This window comes from Cystoisospora suis (assembly GCF_002600585.1).
Source record: "Cystoisospora suis strain Wien I chromosome Unknown contig_4124, whole genome shotgun sequence".
Taxonomy (NCBI): Eukaryota; Apicomplexa; class Conoidasida; order Eucoccidiorida; family Sarcocystidae; genus Cystoisospora; species Cystoisospora suis.
This window is the reverse complement of record NW_027156917.1, coordinates 1-14,216: the sequence shown is the minus strand read 5'-3', so window position 1 is coordinate 14,216 and position 14,216 is coordinate 1. Positions and strand designations below refer to the sequence as shown.

The 14,216-nt window shown below is 43.6% G+C and overlaps 3 protein-coding genes across 3 annotated transcripts; 2 read left to right on the top strand and 1 right to left on the bottom strand.

Annotated features, from left to right (window-relative positions):
* The first annotated feature begins 120 nt into the window (after positions 1–120).
* CSUI_007693 (uncharacterized protein) lies at positions 121–3,234 on the top strand. The gene has a single exon (XM_068067838.1). The coding sequence runs from the start codon at positions 1,005–1,007 to the stop codon at positions 1,221–1,223; it is 219 nt and encodes a 72-aa protein (XP_067920188.1). The 5' UTR covers positions 121–1,004; the 3' UTR covers positions 1,224–3,234.
* Positions 3,235–3,581: 347 nt separating this feature from the next.
* On the top strand, positions 3,582–5,742 carry CSUI_007692 (uncharacterized protein). Its single transcript, XM_068067837.1, has one exon. It carries the CDS (start codon positions 4,604–4,606, stop codon positions 4,841–4,843), a length of 240 nt encoding a protein of 79 aa, XP_067920187.1. The 5' UTR covers positions 3,582–4,603; the 3' UTR covers positions 4,844–5,742.
* Positions 5,743–7,125: 1,383 nt separating this feature from the next.
* Positions 7,126–14,145, bottom strand: CSUI_007691 (uncharacterized protein). Its single transcript, XM_068067836.1, has one exon. The coding sequence runs from the start codon at positions 14,041–14,043 to the stop codon at positions 7,750–7,752; it is 6,294 nt and encodes a 2,097-aa protein (XP_067920186.1). The 5' UTR covers positions 14,044–14,145; the 3' UTR covers positions 7,126–7,749.
* Between the last annotated feature and the right edge of the window lie 71 nt (positions 14,146–14,216).

Sequence of the window (14,216 nt, the reverse complement as noted above, 5' to 3'; positions counted from 1 at the left end):
TATATATATATATAGGTATGTATAGCTTGTCTGGTTCTGATGTATGTCTATGTTATTCGTGAGTTCAACGAGAGACGTGAAGAAGATTGGATTTTCTCTCTTTCTCTCTGCCCTGTGTGTATCTTCTTCAAGTGTACATACACCTGAGCCTTTGAGAATTTCGTATATGTCTTGATGAGAGGGTGATGACTCGCTGCCTTCTCTCGACCTCCTTTTCTTTCTTTCGCTTCCCCCCCCTCCCCCTCCTGTTTCGTCTTCCCTTTCTATCTCCTTTCCTCTGAGTGACCTTAGATTCTCTTCTGGTCTCTCTCTATCTACCTATCTGTCTATCCTTTCATAAAGCGCTTATTTACCTCAGCGTCGGCGAGTGGAAGGGGGCTCCGTGGGGTGTAGCTACGCCTCTCATCAGCCGCGTCGATCCCTTCGAGGCTCTCGGCAATCCCCTGACTCCAGGAAATTCTTTAAAAACTGTTCCAGTAGCTTCTCTGAAGGGACTTTTCAACGAGCAGGAGGAGGAGGAGGAGGCGCAGGATCGCTTCTTCATACATCTTCTCCTTCAGTGTCCTCTACCTCTCCGCGACAGCCTTCACATACGAAGGATCGCCTCACTCATTCTACAACAGCATAAAGGAAGAGAACGTTCGATCTTCTCTTCCAAGAAGAAGAGAGAGTCTTTACACAGCACTCTCTCTTATCCCTCTCCCCCTTGACTATCATCTTTCACTCCTCTCCGCTCCCCTCCAGGCTGTGCTTCATCTTTCTAGCCCTAAAACTCCCCCCCCCCTCTCCCTTCTTCTCCCCTCCCTTCTCCTAGGTGCCTCCCCTTCACGAGCTATCCTTGCCTCCCGTTCCCCCCATCTCCCTGGCTCTCCTTTTTCAAATGTCCCCTTTCTTCTATTCTTCCAGGCGTGTCTCCTACGGCTGGTATAGCCTAAGTGTTTACACATCTCTATGTTAGCTCTTATCTCGCCTCACCTGAAGCTTTAACACTGACTTTACGGTGTATGTACATTCTCTCGACGCAGGGAGGTTTTCTGATTTATTCATATCAGAGATTCTACACCTCCTCCGTCATGTCTCCCCTTCAGCTTATCAAAGAAACACCCCCTCCCTTCCTCTCCTCCCCCCCACGTCTTCTCACCCATCCCCCCATTACCTCCCTCTCCTCTCATACTAATCTCCCCTTCTCTCTTGCCCCCCCCTTCCCTCTGCCTTGCATGTGATGTATAGATGTCTTTCTCCAATTCTTAGCCAGGGTGAGTCCGTGAGAGGGACGGCTCTGCCTGCCACTACAGCCTTTGCTTGCGCGGATGGCTGCGAGGGGTAAAGAAGGGAAGAATAAAAGAGATGATCCTGATGTGGATATACGCTTGTGTGGATCTCAAAGAGAAAGGGGGGTGAAGAAGAGGAGGTTTATCGGGGTGATTCGATCGATTCGTTCAGAGATTTCCTCTTTTTGTCTCTCTTCCTCAGTTTGATGAGAGGAGACATTTGAATGAAGAAGATGAAGCGGAATCCTACAGAAAAGAGAAGTTCAAGATGTGGGGTCTCCCTTCTCTTTTCTTCTTCTATGAGACGTGTCATGGGTTGTCTCGATCTCTTTTTGTCCTATCAGCTAGTTCGATACCAGGGAAGAGATTGTCTACGCTTCGAGCATGTAGCATCGATTTCTAAGGAGAGAAAGGAATGAATCTATGTCTTGCTTTTCATTCTTTTCGTTCCTTGTTTATCTCTTCATTATGCATGCCTTCAGTCCTTCTATTCCACGTTTCTTCTTCTTTTCTGCTTTGAGGTATCTCCGCCTGTCCTCTTTTAGAGCTCAGATAGATAGAGAGGTAGATGGAGTTTCTTCTGTCATTTGAGTGAAGGATTGCAGGTCGATTTGAAACCAATTCTATCCGCTGCATGCATGCATGCATGCGTACACCCTAGTTGAGGTGTATCTACACCAGAAGGGTGATGATAAGAAGACAACGAGGTTTTCTTTACGCAAGAAGAGCATCACATTGTTTTTCTTTTTCTTTTTCTCTTCATGAAATTAGAAGTAGAGAAATTGAGGCAAGCTTCACAGGAAAGAAGAGATAGGAGGAATCTTTCTTCAGAGGTCTCTTCTTCTCTTCAATGAAACGTTCTTTTTCTTTTGCCTCTTCTTCTTGTTTTGAATACCCCTATCTCCTTTACACCTCGAACCTGTCCTTTCCTTGTAGATAGGCAGATAGGTTATCAAAGATAGATCGATAGATGAATGAAATATAGAAAGAGAGATAGATAGATGTCTTCTATCTGTCCTCAAGAGAAGATGATCGAGTTCGGAGAGGGAATCTGCAGTGCGGTGGATTTAGTCTGGCGTTAAGTAGAGAGATATCTATCGAAGCGTCTTGTAATTTCGATCGAGAAAGTGTAGAGGAGAGTCGTCACCCTATGTAGAGCAGCGAAAAGATCTATCATGTAGGCGCGCAAGAAGATTACTCCCAGCTGCAGGTGGAGATATAAGGACAGAGGGAGAGGAGTGCATGCGTATAGACCGTCAAAGACGTTGTATAGGTGTGAAAAGAAAGACGAAGAAGAAGAAGAAAGGAAGGGCATCTCTTTCTCCCGACTGACATGCGTACACGGATTGTTGTGCTTGGAGTAGGAGTAGGAAGAGGAAGTTTCATGTAAAGATTTCCCTTGTCTCTTTCCTTTCTCTAGAGATGTTTACATATACATCTCTTCGCAGGAAGAAGAAGAAGAGAAAGAAGCGGGAGTGGTCTCATATATATATATATCATTGAAAATGATTGCATGCAGGAAATAAAGAAGAGAAATCTCTATCTATCTATGTCTCTCTGTCCTTAGTTGAGGTCGCGAGAAGAAGAAAAGGCGGGAGGTGTATATACACCTCGCCTGTCTTGAATAAGAAAGAAAGAAAGAAAGTAGGCTCAGATGAGAAGAAAGAATACCCTCCCGTACATCAAGAAGAAGGAAAAGAAAAGAAGAAATGCTCTCTCCCTACTGAGAGATTTGTCGACAGAAAGAAAAAGAGAGAAAGAAGGAGAAAATCTCCTGTTTCGTATTTCTCCCTAGAGCCTTGATATAGTCCATGGCTCCGAGATAACCCTTCAATGATATACGATTGCATGTTCTCTCATTCTTCCTGTCTTTCTTTCTCTTCTTCTCTTGAAAGAAATTTCTTCGTCATACAAGCGATTCATTGGGAAGTCGCTCCTCTTCTTCTTTTTCTCTTCTCTACACATCATAAGAATGTTTCTTCTTTCCATAAACGTATATGTAATATATATATATGTATATATCAATCTCTTCCTCTTTTTCTTTCCTAGAGAAGATATCTCTATGTGTTTGGCCTGTGCGTCCAATAGAAACCCGAAGATGAGGAGTAGGTAGCCCTAGTAGTAGTTTTAGTAGCAGTCCCGGGCTGTATCATGTATGCTTCTCAAATGAGAAGAAGAGAGGGAGGTTCTTTTCTGACACTCGATGAAGAGCTTCTTCGTGCTTCTTCTTTCTTTCTTTCATCGTGGATATTCATCTCTCTATAGTTATAGGAGGATGTCTGCCTACATATACATATATAGAATACATAGGTAGAATACCTGAGCAGGTCTATCAATAGAAGAAGAAGATGTATGAAGTATCTCTCAGGTGTTTTGTCGGGGAGAAGGATCTTCTTCTCGTCAAGATGGGCTTTCTCTTCGTAGACATTCTCTCTAGAGAGACTGTCGACCTTCGTCCATACCCGTTCAAGATCTCTGTGTAGATAGAGAGAGAGGGAGGGAGAGTATAGAGAGAATATATATGTAGAGAGAGAGAGAGGGAGGGAGAGTATAGAGAGAATATATATGTAGAGAGAGGGAGAGTGTAGAGATAGTACAATTGTATAGAGAGACAGAGAGAGAGGTAGACATGTGTGTTTGAGATGTCTAAGGAGATCAGGTTAGGGATGTGAGAAGAAGAAACAAGAGAGACAGGCAAAGAAAATCTCTGTCTCTTTCTCTAGGTGTCTGTACAGGAAAGGCGGGGCAGTAAGGTAGAGCCTAGGTTTCACAAGATATGCACTCGAGCATATAGGATATCTGTTACTATGTATATAATGTATATCACACGCCCCCGTTGTTTTTTCTCAGAGTATCCAATAAGTATGATATACACCCTGACTAGTCCGTAACGTGCTCTTTTCATTTCTATATATATGTATCTATGTATTTATATGTATGTGTATATACATGTGTATGTATGGTGTGTATACTCATTCTCTCAATACATGCGAAACGTGATCATAGAGGAGAGAGTGGCGTAGACATACTGCATAGATGATAGGTAGAAGAGACGGCTAAAGGAGAGAGAAAGATGTCTTTCTATCTCTTCGCTTTCGCCTCTCTGTTTACTGTGTCTTTCTCAAGACGTGGAAGAAGAGCCATCTGAAGGAACTCCGAAGATTGCCGAGAAAAAACCCATCTCTTTCTTTCGCTCAGATGGAGTGTATGTACAGTCGGAATTCACCTGTTTTTCTCCTCTTTCTCCATCGCTACCTGATGTGTCTACATGTCTACATCCACTTACCTATATATATAGATATGGCGTCATCGTAGGAAGACTCGTAGACACTATGGACGGGGTGTATTGTGATGTGTTTCTCCAGGTAGGCAGGACAGCTCATACTTCCCTTCTTCGGCAGGTTGAAGACGAGACTCGTAAAGAAGTAGAGGAAGGGTCGGCCGCTGATATCAGCCAAGCTCGTCGTATCCAATGGGTTTCTTTTTTCCCGCATGCATGCATGCAGTTTATCAGAGTCGTTCCTGCTTGTGCACGTAGTGCTTTTGAGAGATCATTCTCTCTAATACAATAAGGAATGCTCGTGAGGAGGGGGGAGATGAGGACTTGTCTCTTCTTCTTATCATATGGATAATAGTCCGTATTATCTCTCTTTCTATGCATATGTATATGTATGCATCATGAATACATAGATATATGTGCATGCATGCATGCGCAATAAGGGTATTATGTCCGTATCGATATCTCTACATGTATGTCTCTTTCTATCGTAAGATGGTTTTCTTCATCTTCTTTTTAATACCCCTCAAAATAAGAATCTCTAGCATATCATTCTCTCTTCGTTCTGTCTCAGATGATCGACAGTAGGATATCTGTTTGAAGTGCCTAGAGTTGCATAGATGCATCTATCTGTATAGGAGAGGAGCTGGGACAGGCTAATCTAGTCATGACTGAAGCAAACGTGGAGATGATAAGAGAAGAAGAAGAAAAGTCTTTCGTCTTCTTTCTCCCCCTTGGGCAGTCCCTCTACGTTGTAGTGCATGCATATGTAGAGTTGCATGGAGATTCGTTAGATACGAAGGTCTATGTCTCCTTATGTACGGTCTGTCGCTTTCTCTCTCTATACGTGTCCTGTGGATGTCGACCAGTAGTTTTCTATGCAGAGAGATATAGATATTTTTAGGTATAGATATAGATGCTTGTGTATGTATTGTGTTTGACGGGTATATGTTAGGAGAGAGATCTATAAAGAAAGAGATAGAGTCGCGTATACACATAGAGTCTATGTAGCCCGGTGTATGTATATGTGTCTCTATATGTGTATGCGTGTTGGCTGGCGTATGTACACCGGGAAAAGAGCTAAAATTTATTCTTGGAGATGCAATCGAAGCGAGTTGCTTCTGTAGAGAAACCTTTCTTACTCTTGACTGAGTGAGGTCGATATGGAGGTTTGTAAAACAATGAAATTTGGATCTTCTCCATTCTCTTGAACTGCTTCAAGATTGGGCTATCCTCCCCGTCTGAGAAGCGTCCTATCCCACCTAAGAGAGAAAGAGAAAGATGAATCGTGAAGGAATGCATGCATGCACAGACTACCAGCTTGTAGGAGTAGATACATGTCTCTACGTGTGTTTCATATGTAGATATAGATGATGTATACAGAGAAAGGAAAAGCATGTGACGGGGGTGTATATACAGCCCGCTGTCGTTGACACCGTGCTAGTTCTCCCTCTCCACCTCCAACAGGTCGAGAAGAGTCGCCTCGGATTGATCAGGAAAAGTAGCGATCTATCCGTCTGTCTATCTCTCCGGAGTCTATCAATCTTTAGTCTACCTGGCTATCTTCAATCTATCTATCTGTATCTCTTCACAGGAAACGTACGCGTATGCACGGAATGCCCGTGTCTCTGTATACATCCTATGCATCTGTATCTACATATGAAACATATGTAGATACACGTATCTACTCATATGTACATAAATTCTCTTCTCTACGATCTATTATAATATCTAGATGTAAAAACAAGAAGAAGATAAAGAAGAAGAGGGAGACAATTCCGTGTATTTCAGCGCATGTACACCTCTCCAGCTGTCTATCTAAACTATCTAAATCTCTCTATCTGTCTCTCAAGGTGTACGTACACTTCCTGTATCGATGTCTCGTCTACCACCCGAGTAGGAGGTTTCACTGTAGAGAGCCCTGAGAAACCGACAAGGAAGGATCGATCTAAGAAAGTTCCTAGGAAAAGGAGAAAAGAAGAACCCTAGACTGAAGAGAAGAGATCTATGAAAAAAGATTCATTTCCTTCCATCTAAAGCATCTCCCCAATCTATCCACTACTAAAATTACAAGAAGAAGAAGAGGAACCGAACCGGCGTTTCCTTTGTATAGACGATAATCCGTAGAAAACTCTATAGCCGGCATTGCCCGCCACTCCCTCTTCCCGACTGTACATACACTCCAGAAGAAGAAAGAGAGAAGTTTCTCTTTCAGCCCTTGTCCCCATCAGCATTCTTCTCGTGTTTCTCTCTCTTTCTTACAAGGCGTAACAAGAAGGCTTTCCTCAAGCGTTTCTCTCTTGGCTTCTCTTCTGATCTTCTCTTTCTTTGAAGATACGAGAGACAACAGCCTGACGATATCTTATGCGAGCCCGTCTCTCTCTCCTGCTTTACGCGTTCGTTAGGGGGGAGTCTGGCAAACTAACGTGAAACATGAATCGCTTCGGATGATCTGTACGACTACCCCCCTGTCTGTATGTCTTTTTCTCTATGTGTCTATCCTTCTCTATCTCTCTATCCGTTCATGTAGGTCTGCCTGTCTGTCTATCTACCTATCTATATCTCTATCTATCTTTGACTGGTATCGCTCTACCGTGCGCGAAGGATGAAGAGGGAGCGAAGGAGGGAAAGGGCGTCCCTGTCTCGCTACTTCTGTCTGTCTCTACTCGATAGAATGAAAAGAAAGAAAAACCTTTTCTTCTTCTGAGTATTCTTTGAACGCGAATGTTTTGCATAAAACTGCTACGAACACCACATAGAAATACATATATATATACAGATAGGAGAAGAAGGGAGTGTATGAAGATGAGGTGATACAAGAAGAAGAAGAAGGCGACACTTGACAAGAAGTGAGACTGAGAGATCAAGCAGGAGAGCGAAGAAAATCTCATGAAGAAAATGTGGCCTTTCTTCTTCGCTCCTGTATCAGCGGAGACAGAGTGAGAAGGAGAAGAAGAAGAAGAAATTTCTTTCTTCTTGACTATTCTTCATCTTTCTGTAGATAGATACTTCTCATGTAGACAGAAGACATCAACCAGCCAGACATTCAGACACTCATACAGACTAGTCGATAGAGGGGAAGCACGACACAGAGATAAATATATAGATAGCTAGATTAAAGAGAGGTAGATAGATACCGGTACGGATGCATGAAGGAAAGAAAGACGTGAATCTTCGTGTGAAGAGACGGTCTTTTCTTGACTATGAATGAGAAGATAGAAGAAGATCTCGCAGTTTCAGTCGATATTCTTGGATTCTTTTCTTCACAAACTGCATTCTCTTTTCTTTAGACAAGACCTCATTCTCTTCTTTTCTTTGATCTTCTTCGTCTTCTTTATTTCTCTGATAGTGCAAGCTATTCTCTCTTCCTCTCCTCCCTCTCTCACAGTCTCCTCTTCTTCTTTCCTCTCCTCTTTCTTCTTCTTTCTTACAGATAGACACGAAAGAACGAAGGTCACATTTCTCTAGATTTCTCTGAGGTGTCTTCTTCTTCTCCATCTTTCTATTGTCGTCGTCGTAAAAGTTCAGGTCCAGATACCTATTCTCCTTTCCTATCATAGAAGGAGATATTCCCTTTTCTTCATCCTTCTCTGGAATGGAGTGTATATACACCTCCTCCTTCTTCCTCTCTCTGTGGTGTATCCTTTGGTTTCTGAGGTCCTTGAGTTCTCGTATATAAGCCGAAAGTATGACAATACAAGCTTCACGGTATCTCTTCATCTGCTGTCTCCCTCCCACAATTCCAACTGCAGATCCTTTCTCCTCCCAGATCTCTACAGCTCTCTCTAGATAAGACCGGCCACGTAAGTAGAGATATCTCTCCTTATCAACACGCCTATTGTCATCTATCTCTCTTCTATCAAGGAAATTCTCGATCTTTCTCCTTTTCATCAGAGGTTCCCTTCTCTCCTCGGACCCCCAGACCCTCTCCTTCTCTTTCTCTTCTTCATTCCCTCTGGAGATAACCTCACGGCGAATGAAAGCGGTCAGTAGATCCTTTTCTTTCGTTAAGCTGTATCGATCTGCAATGCCCTGGCGATCTAATGCTACTGGATGAGCTCCCTTCTTATGAAAACTTTCTACCCTCTGCGGTGGAGGTGTAGCCCGAGACGTGGAGTGCCCATGGAGACTTTCTTCGTCAATTCGAATCCTCCTTTGAAAAGAAGAATCTCGAGCGCGTTCTTCCGTTGTCTTCTTAGATTCTCCTTCTTCTCCTGAACCAGAGAGAAGAATCGGGTCGTCTCTATTGAGAGTTGTTTCTTCCTTCCTAGGTTCTTCTCCTTCTTTACTTTTGCTTCTTCTTCTTCTGCTCGAGTCTCTTCTACGTGGGGAGGGCGTCGTAATCCTCTTGTCCTCATTTCGCCTCATGCTATCTGCATCCAAAGGCGAAGAAGAACGATGGAGAGAAAAGGAAGAAGAAGAAGAAGAGGAAGGAGCAGTAGTGGTGGAAGAAGAAGAAGAAGGTCGAAGAAAGAATTCGCGCACTGACAACGCCTTTTTCCCCCTTTGTGCCCCATCCCCTCCTTCTTCTCTCTCCTTATGATCTTCCTTTTCTTTCTCTTCTTTCACCCTCTCTTCTCCCTCTTTATCTAATTTCTCCTCTCCCCTCTCTCTCCAGACCTCCATGCAACTTTCTCGCATGTCTCCATCCAGCAGGCTCCCTTCTGATCGATGATCGTAGCCATCTCGAGTTCTAATTCTGTCCTCCAAATTCTCCTCATTCTTCATCTCTTCATCCTTGTCTATTCCTTCTTTCAAGTTCTTTGACGGGGATCTTAGAAGCACCTTAAGAAGACATTCTTCTTGTCGATCTCTTCTTTCTCTTTCTTTCTCTCGCTGTCTTTCTCTCTCGATAAGAAAGATGTACAGCATTCCTCTGACAAAGAACAGGTCACCTGTGATGCCATCCCCTAAGGCGTGAAGAATCTCTTCATGTCGGTCACCTCTATCTATAGGATATTCTCTTTTCTTTGCGCCGTCTTCTCGACCTTCTCCTATGAAGGAGAGATGTGTCTCAAGGACCGGGAGAAGATAGAGAAGTTCAGAGAGATTTCGCGCATGCAGTTCTAAGAAAATTAAGCGAAGTAAACAATGAATGAGAAAAAGTCTCTGGCTTCTCTCTAGACAGCCTCTCCCACAAGAAGAAAGAGAGGAAGAGAAAGATGAAGAGAATCCAGCAGAAGAAGAAGAAGAAAAGAGAAAGGAAGACAAGAGCTCTTGTTTCTTCGTCACCGTCGAGATCAATCTAAGAGCTTCATCTCTCGCACGCGTGAGACACGATCTTCTACAGCTCGACGGAATAAGAAAAGAAGAAGAAGAGAAGAAGAAAGCAAGAGAAGAGAAAGAAGAAGAAAAAGAAGATGATACATGAAAGGTCTCCATCATCTCATCATATCTCTTCAGTGCTAATCTCTGTTTCAAAAGAAGACTCCACCTCCCCGTATATAAGCCGAATGGACTGCCGTCACCTATACTCCACACTCTCTTTTCGTCTTCTTCTTCTTTCCTTTCTCTCTTCTTACATGGTTGTCTACAGTAAGAAGAAGATCTGCCGTCTAGCTGGCTAGAGAGAGAAAAGTGTTCTTTATCGGGGAAGAAGATGATTGAAGACGAGCTTCTCTTTTCTAATATTTCGTCAAGAAAAAGACGAGATGAAGAGCAAAGGTCTCCTGGAGCTTCTATGGTAGCCGAGGCGAAAGAAACTTTTGTGGATTCCAGGAGAGCTCGATGAAGATGAAGATCTTCACAAATCGATTCATAACTACAACGTCGATGCTGTCGAGGGTGGAATTTGGCTAGCTGTGAGTTTCTCGCTTCTCCTAAGGTGCTCCTGTTTATCTCGGACACTCCACGGTGTATAGAAGAGGAGAAAAGAGACGGTTTCTTGCATGGGGGATGTGAATGAATCTTGGTATGAGAGAGAGAAGAAGAAGAAAAAGGAGAACCTCCTTCTCTTCCTTGAAGATCTCTATCTGTCATGTGTATATCGTAAGAGTCTTTCAGTTCTTCTCGTATCAAAGAAGAAGAAGGAGACAAGCAACCTTCATCCATTCTTTCCTCTCTTTCTCCTTCTTCTTTTTCTTCCTTCTCTCTCATTCTCCTCCTCTCTTGATCTTCTTGTAGATTTCCTCTCACATGATCTTCCCTCATCTCTTCACATCCCTTAGTCACTCTATCATCTTCTTTCTCTTTTCTCGTCTCCCCATCTTCTTCCTCTTTCTTCTCTCTTCTTTCTTTTTTCTTATCGCTCCTACCTTCCATCTCCTTTTCCGTCACCCCCAGGATGACAGATGGGCTTCTTCTTCTCCTATTTGTCTTTTCTCCTCTTCTTGATATAGTAAGCAGATCTATATAGGATCTCCATAGACGTGAGATAGCGGAGAGATCTCCTCCCGCTTCTCTTCCTTCTGTATCTTTCTTACATCCGTCCAAGAGAAGAGAAGTGAGAATCTCCAGCACTTGCATCGTGACCGAAGGGAGAGTCGATGAAGAGACACTCGACTCTTCTTCATGAACAGCCATCTTCTTCATCTCCCTAGAAGTCCCCGAAGAAAGACAGTGAGAAGGGAGAGAAGGGAGAGAGAAGAAGGAAGAAGAAGGAGACAAGCTATTGATGTCCGAGATGAAGAAGATCTTTAAGAAGTTCACGAGAAGATCTCGAAGAAGCGTCAAGCCTAGTCTTTCCTTAAGAAGGTTTTCTGAAAGCACTAGATGAAAAGATGAGAAAGGTGGTGTCTGTCGAGTAGAGAAATGTTGAAGAGATTCGTTAGAGCTATGAAAAGAAAAAAGAAGAGAGGGGGAGAGTGGAGGAGAGCTTCTTCCTCTTCCTCTTGCTGGAGAGAAGGAGATCTCCTCAGGGGTGACCAAAGAAGGTGCACATCGATTCTTATTCCTTGCTGAAAAGACAGGCCTCTCTGGTGCTTCTCTTCTCTTCAGATGACTGAGAGAAGAAGAAGGGAGAGAAGAAAAGAGAAGAGAGGAGATTCGTTCAAGGATGCCGCAGAGAAGCAGATGAAGAGAATAGCAAACCTTCTTGGTATGAGAAAGAAGAAACGAAAGAAGAAAGAGAGTCTTCCGTCGTCTTATGTTTTCTTCTTCTTCATGTAAAGAGGAACAGGAAGAAGAAGAAGATAAGCTGTCTCCTTGTTGATCTGCCTCAGGTTGTAGAAGACGGGAAGGAGGACAATGCTCAGGCGAGAAAGAAGGAGGGAGACAGAGATCTTCTTCATGGAGACGAGATTCTTCAAAAGAAGAAGAAAAGATGAGAGGAACGCTGAAATGTCCTTTCTGGATTTCTATAGCTAGCTGCATGACTTGACACTTCAATCGCAATCGATTCCCAACATCGAAGCCCCGGGATGAAATACGTGAGAAGCAGGAGGAAGAAGAAGAAGGATCGAGATGAGAGGCATCTCCACCCCAGTCTTCTTCTTCATCCAGTCTCCTTTCATATAAGCAACTGCATCCATTCTTCTTGCCTCCATACGGAAGAGAAGAAAAAATAGAGTGATACCTGTCAATCACTTTATGTCTTGTAAGAGAGCTCAACCCTCTAATAGTGTCATGACCTCCACGAACACTTCGGTCTTTCCTAGGAAAGAAAAATCCTCTCTCTCCTTCTTTCTTCATCTTTCCGTCGTTTGAACCGCCCTCCATTGATGGATCATCTTCTCTCTCTTTATCTCTAGAAGCACCAAGAGAATCTCTTGATACCATATCAACGTCTTTCTCCTCTTCTTCTTTTTCATCTCCATCTTTCTTCCTCTTCTCCTCCTGCACAGAGGGAAGATCATCCTTCCCTACCAAATCTCCTTCGAACCCTGTAGTGATGTGCACATCCCTAAAGAGACGGGTTGGAACGTCTGAGAGATATCTCTTCTCTAGCAGTGTCGAGCATTCACTGGCGACTTTAACGAAGACTTCTGCAACTCTTAAGGAGGCATCTATCAAGCCATCTCTATCTGACAGAGAGAAACACGAAGATAGAGAACCCCGCGAGGAATGAGGTGGAAAGGAGGGAAACAGTGAGGTATAAGGAGAAGAAGAGAAGAAAGAACTATCACTTTCTTTCTTTCTTTTCATATCTTCTTCTTCTTCTGCCCCTTGCCGCCCTTGCTGTCTTGATAGAGATGAGAAGGAGGTGCCGGGGAGAGTTGCAATAGAAGGCTTCTCTCTCGTATATACACTGTGAGGAGCAGAAAGAAAGGATGTATGGAAAGAAGGTCTTCTCAGATACTTTTGAGAAGCGGGTCGAGATTCCCGACCTTCTTTCTTTTCTTCTTTCTCAAGACTTTCTCCTAATCTTCTTATGTTCGACAGAATCGCACTGAGAGACGCGGAAGGGATGCCACTAAATCCCACGAGCAAATGCTTTCTCTCTCCTTTTAATCTTCGATAAAAAGGAGAAAGAGAACAAGAAGAAAGAGAAGAAGAAGAAGGAAGGGACATATGTAGATGGTGACTGAGATCTCCCCGTGTTCTTCTCCTTCTCTCCCTCTCCGACTCCTGCTGACTCTTGTTGCGCACGGATCGAGGAGAGTCCCGACTCGCTCTTCTCTCACTTATTCTTTCTGGAAGTGTAAATGAAGTTCCGATAGGAAATAAAGAGGAAGAAAGATGTAAAGGCTTTGAAGAAGCTCCCTGAAAAGGTCCGTGTAAAGATGATGGAAGAGGGGGAGAAGTCTGAGGAGAAGAAGAGGACTTGAAGAGAGAAGAAAGTGTTGAAGAAGGGGGGAGAATAAGAGGAGTAGGATGGAGTCCTACTGCTTCGCTAGCTAGCTGAACCATCGATTCTTCTAAGCGTCGATGGAGACACGTCGAGAAAGAAGAAAAAGAAGGCCGTCTTCTTCTTTCAACCGGAGCCCCTGTACGTGTAAATGAAAGATCTTGGCAAAGTAATCTGAAGGGAGGTAGTGAAGAAAAAGAAGAAGATGATCTGTTCTCTCTTGCAATCCCCTCTTTCATATCTCTTTCTTCTCTCTCCTCTTCTGTGGGCTTGAAGACGTGAGAAGATCGATTCTCTCTCTTGTGTGGATGTCTTAGACTGGGAGGAAGCCCGATGAATCTTGTCTCTTTAGCATCCCCCCGCTGAGACAGTGTGGAAAGAACACTCTTCCTTCTGCTGTCTGTAGTTGGCGAAAGGTGAGAGGAAGAAGAAGAAGAAGATGGTAGGACTATGGGGTGAGAAGTAGAGGAAGAAGAGAGAAGGAGAGAGGAGAGAACAAGAGTCGGATCGCAGGTAAGGAGAGATAGGAGATAAGGTGCCCGTAATAGAAGCCTAGCAATCTGTAAACTGAGAGCTCCTAAGCAATAGAGAGATAGTACCAAAAAGATGTATCTACCTTCATGTATACAGAGAGACCTACAAGAAGAAGAGAAGCAGATATTCGGAGAAGAAAGAAAAGACTCTCCATCTTTCACGTCACTCTTATGAGAATGAAGAGGAGATGATAAAGCTTGAGAAACAAGAAGCGTCGCTCGTGAAAGAGAGAACATAAGAAGAGAGAAAGAGTCAGAAAGGTTCCTCTGCCGTAGAGCTATACAACTTCTTCCATACGCGTAGAGACACTCTCCCCCGTAGGAAGGACATGCCTGAAAAGCTTGGCTGTGAAGAAAGGAAAGCAAAAAGAAGGGAGAAAAAGAACAAAGACGAGGTAGGGCTGGGAAAT

What these genes read in the sequence shown, in the direction of transcription:
- CSUI_007693 (XM_068067838.1), top strand. Translation starts at nt 1,005, where the DNA reads ATGTACATTCTCTCGACGCAGGGAGGTTTTCTGATTTATTCATATCAG.
- CSUI_007692 (XM_068067837.1), top strand. Translation starts at nt 4,604, where the DNA reads ATGGACGGGGTGTATTGTGATGTGTTTCTCCAGGTAGGCAGGACAGCT.
- CSUI_007691 (XM_068067836.1), bottom strand. Translation starts at nt 14,043, where the DNA reads ATGTTCTCTCTTTCACGAGCGACGCTTCTTGTTTCTCAAGCTTTATCA.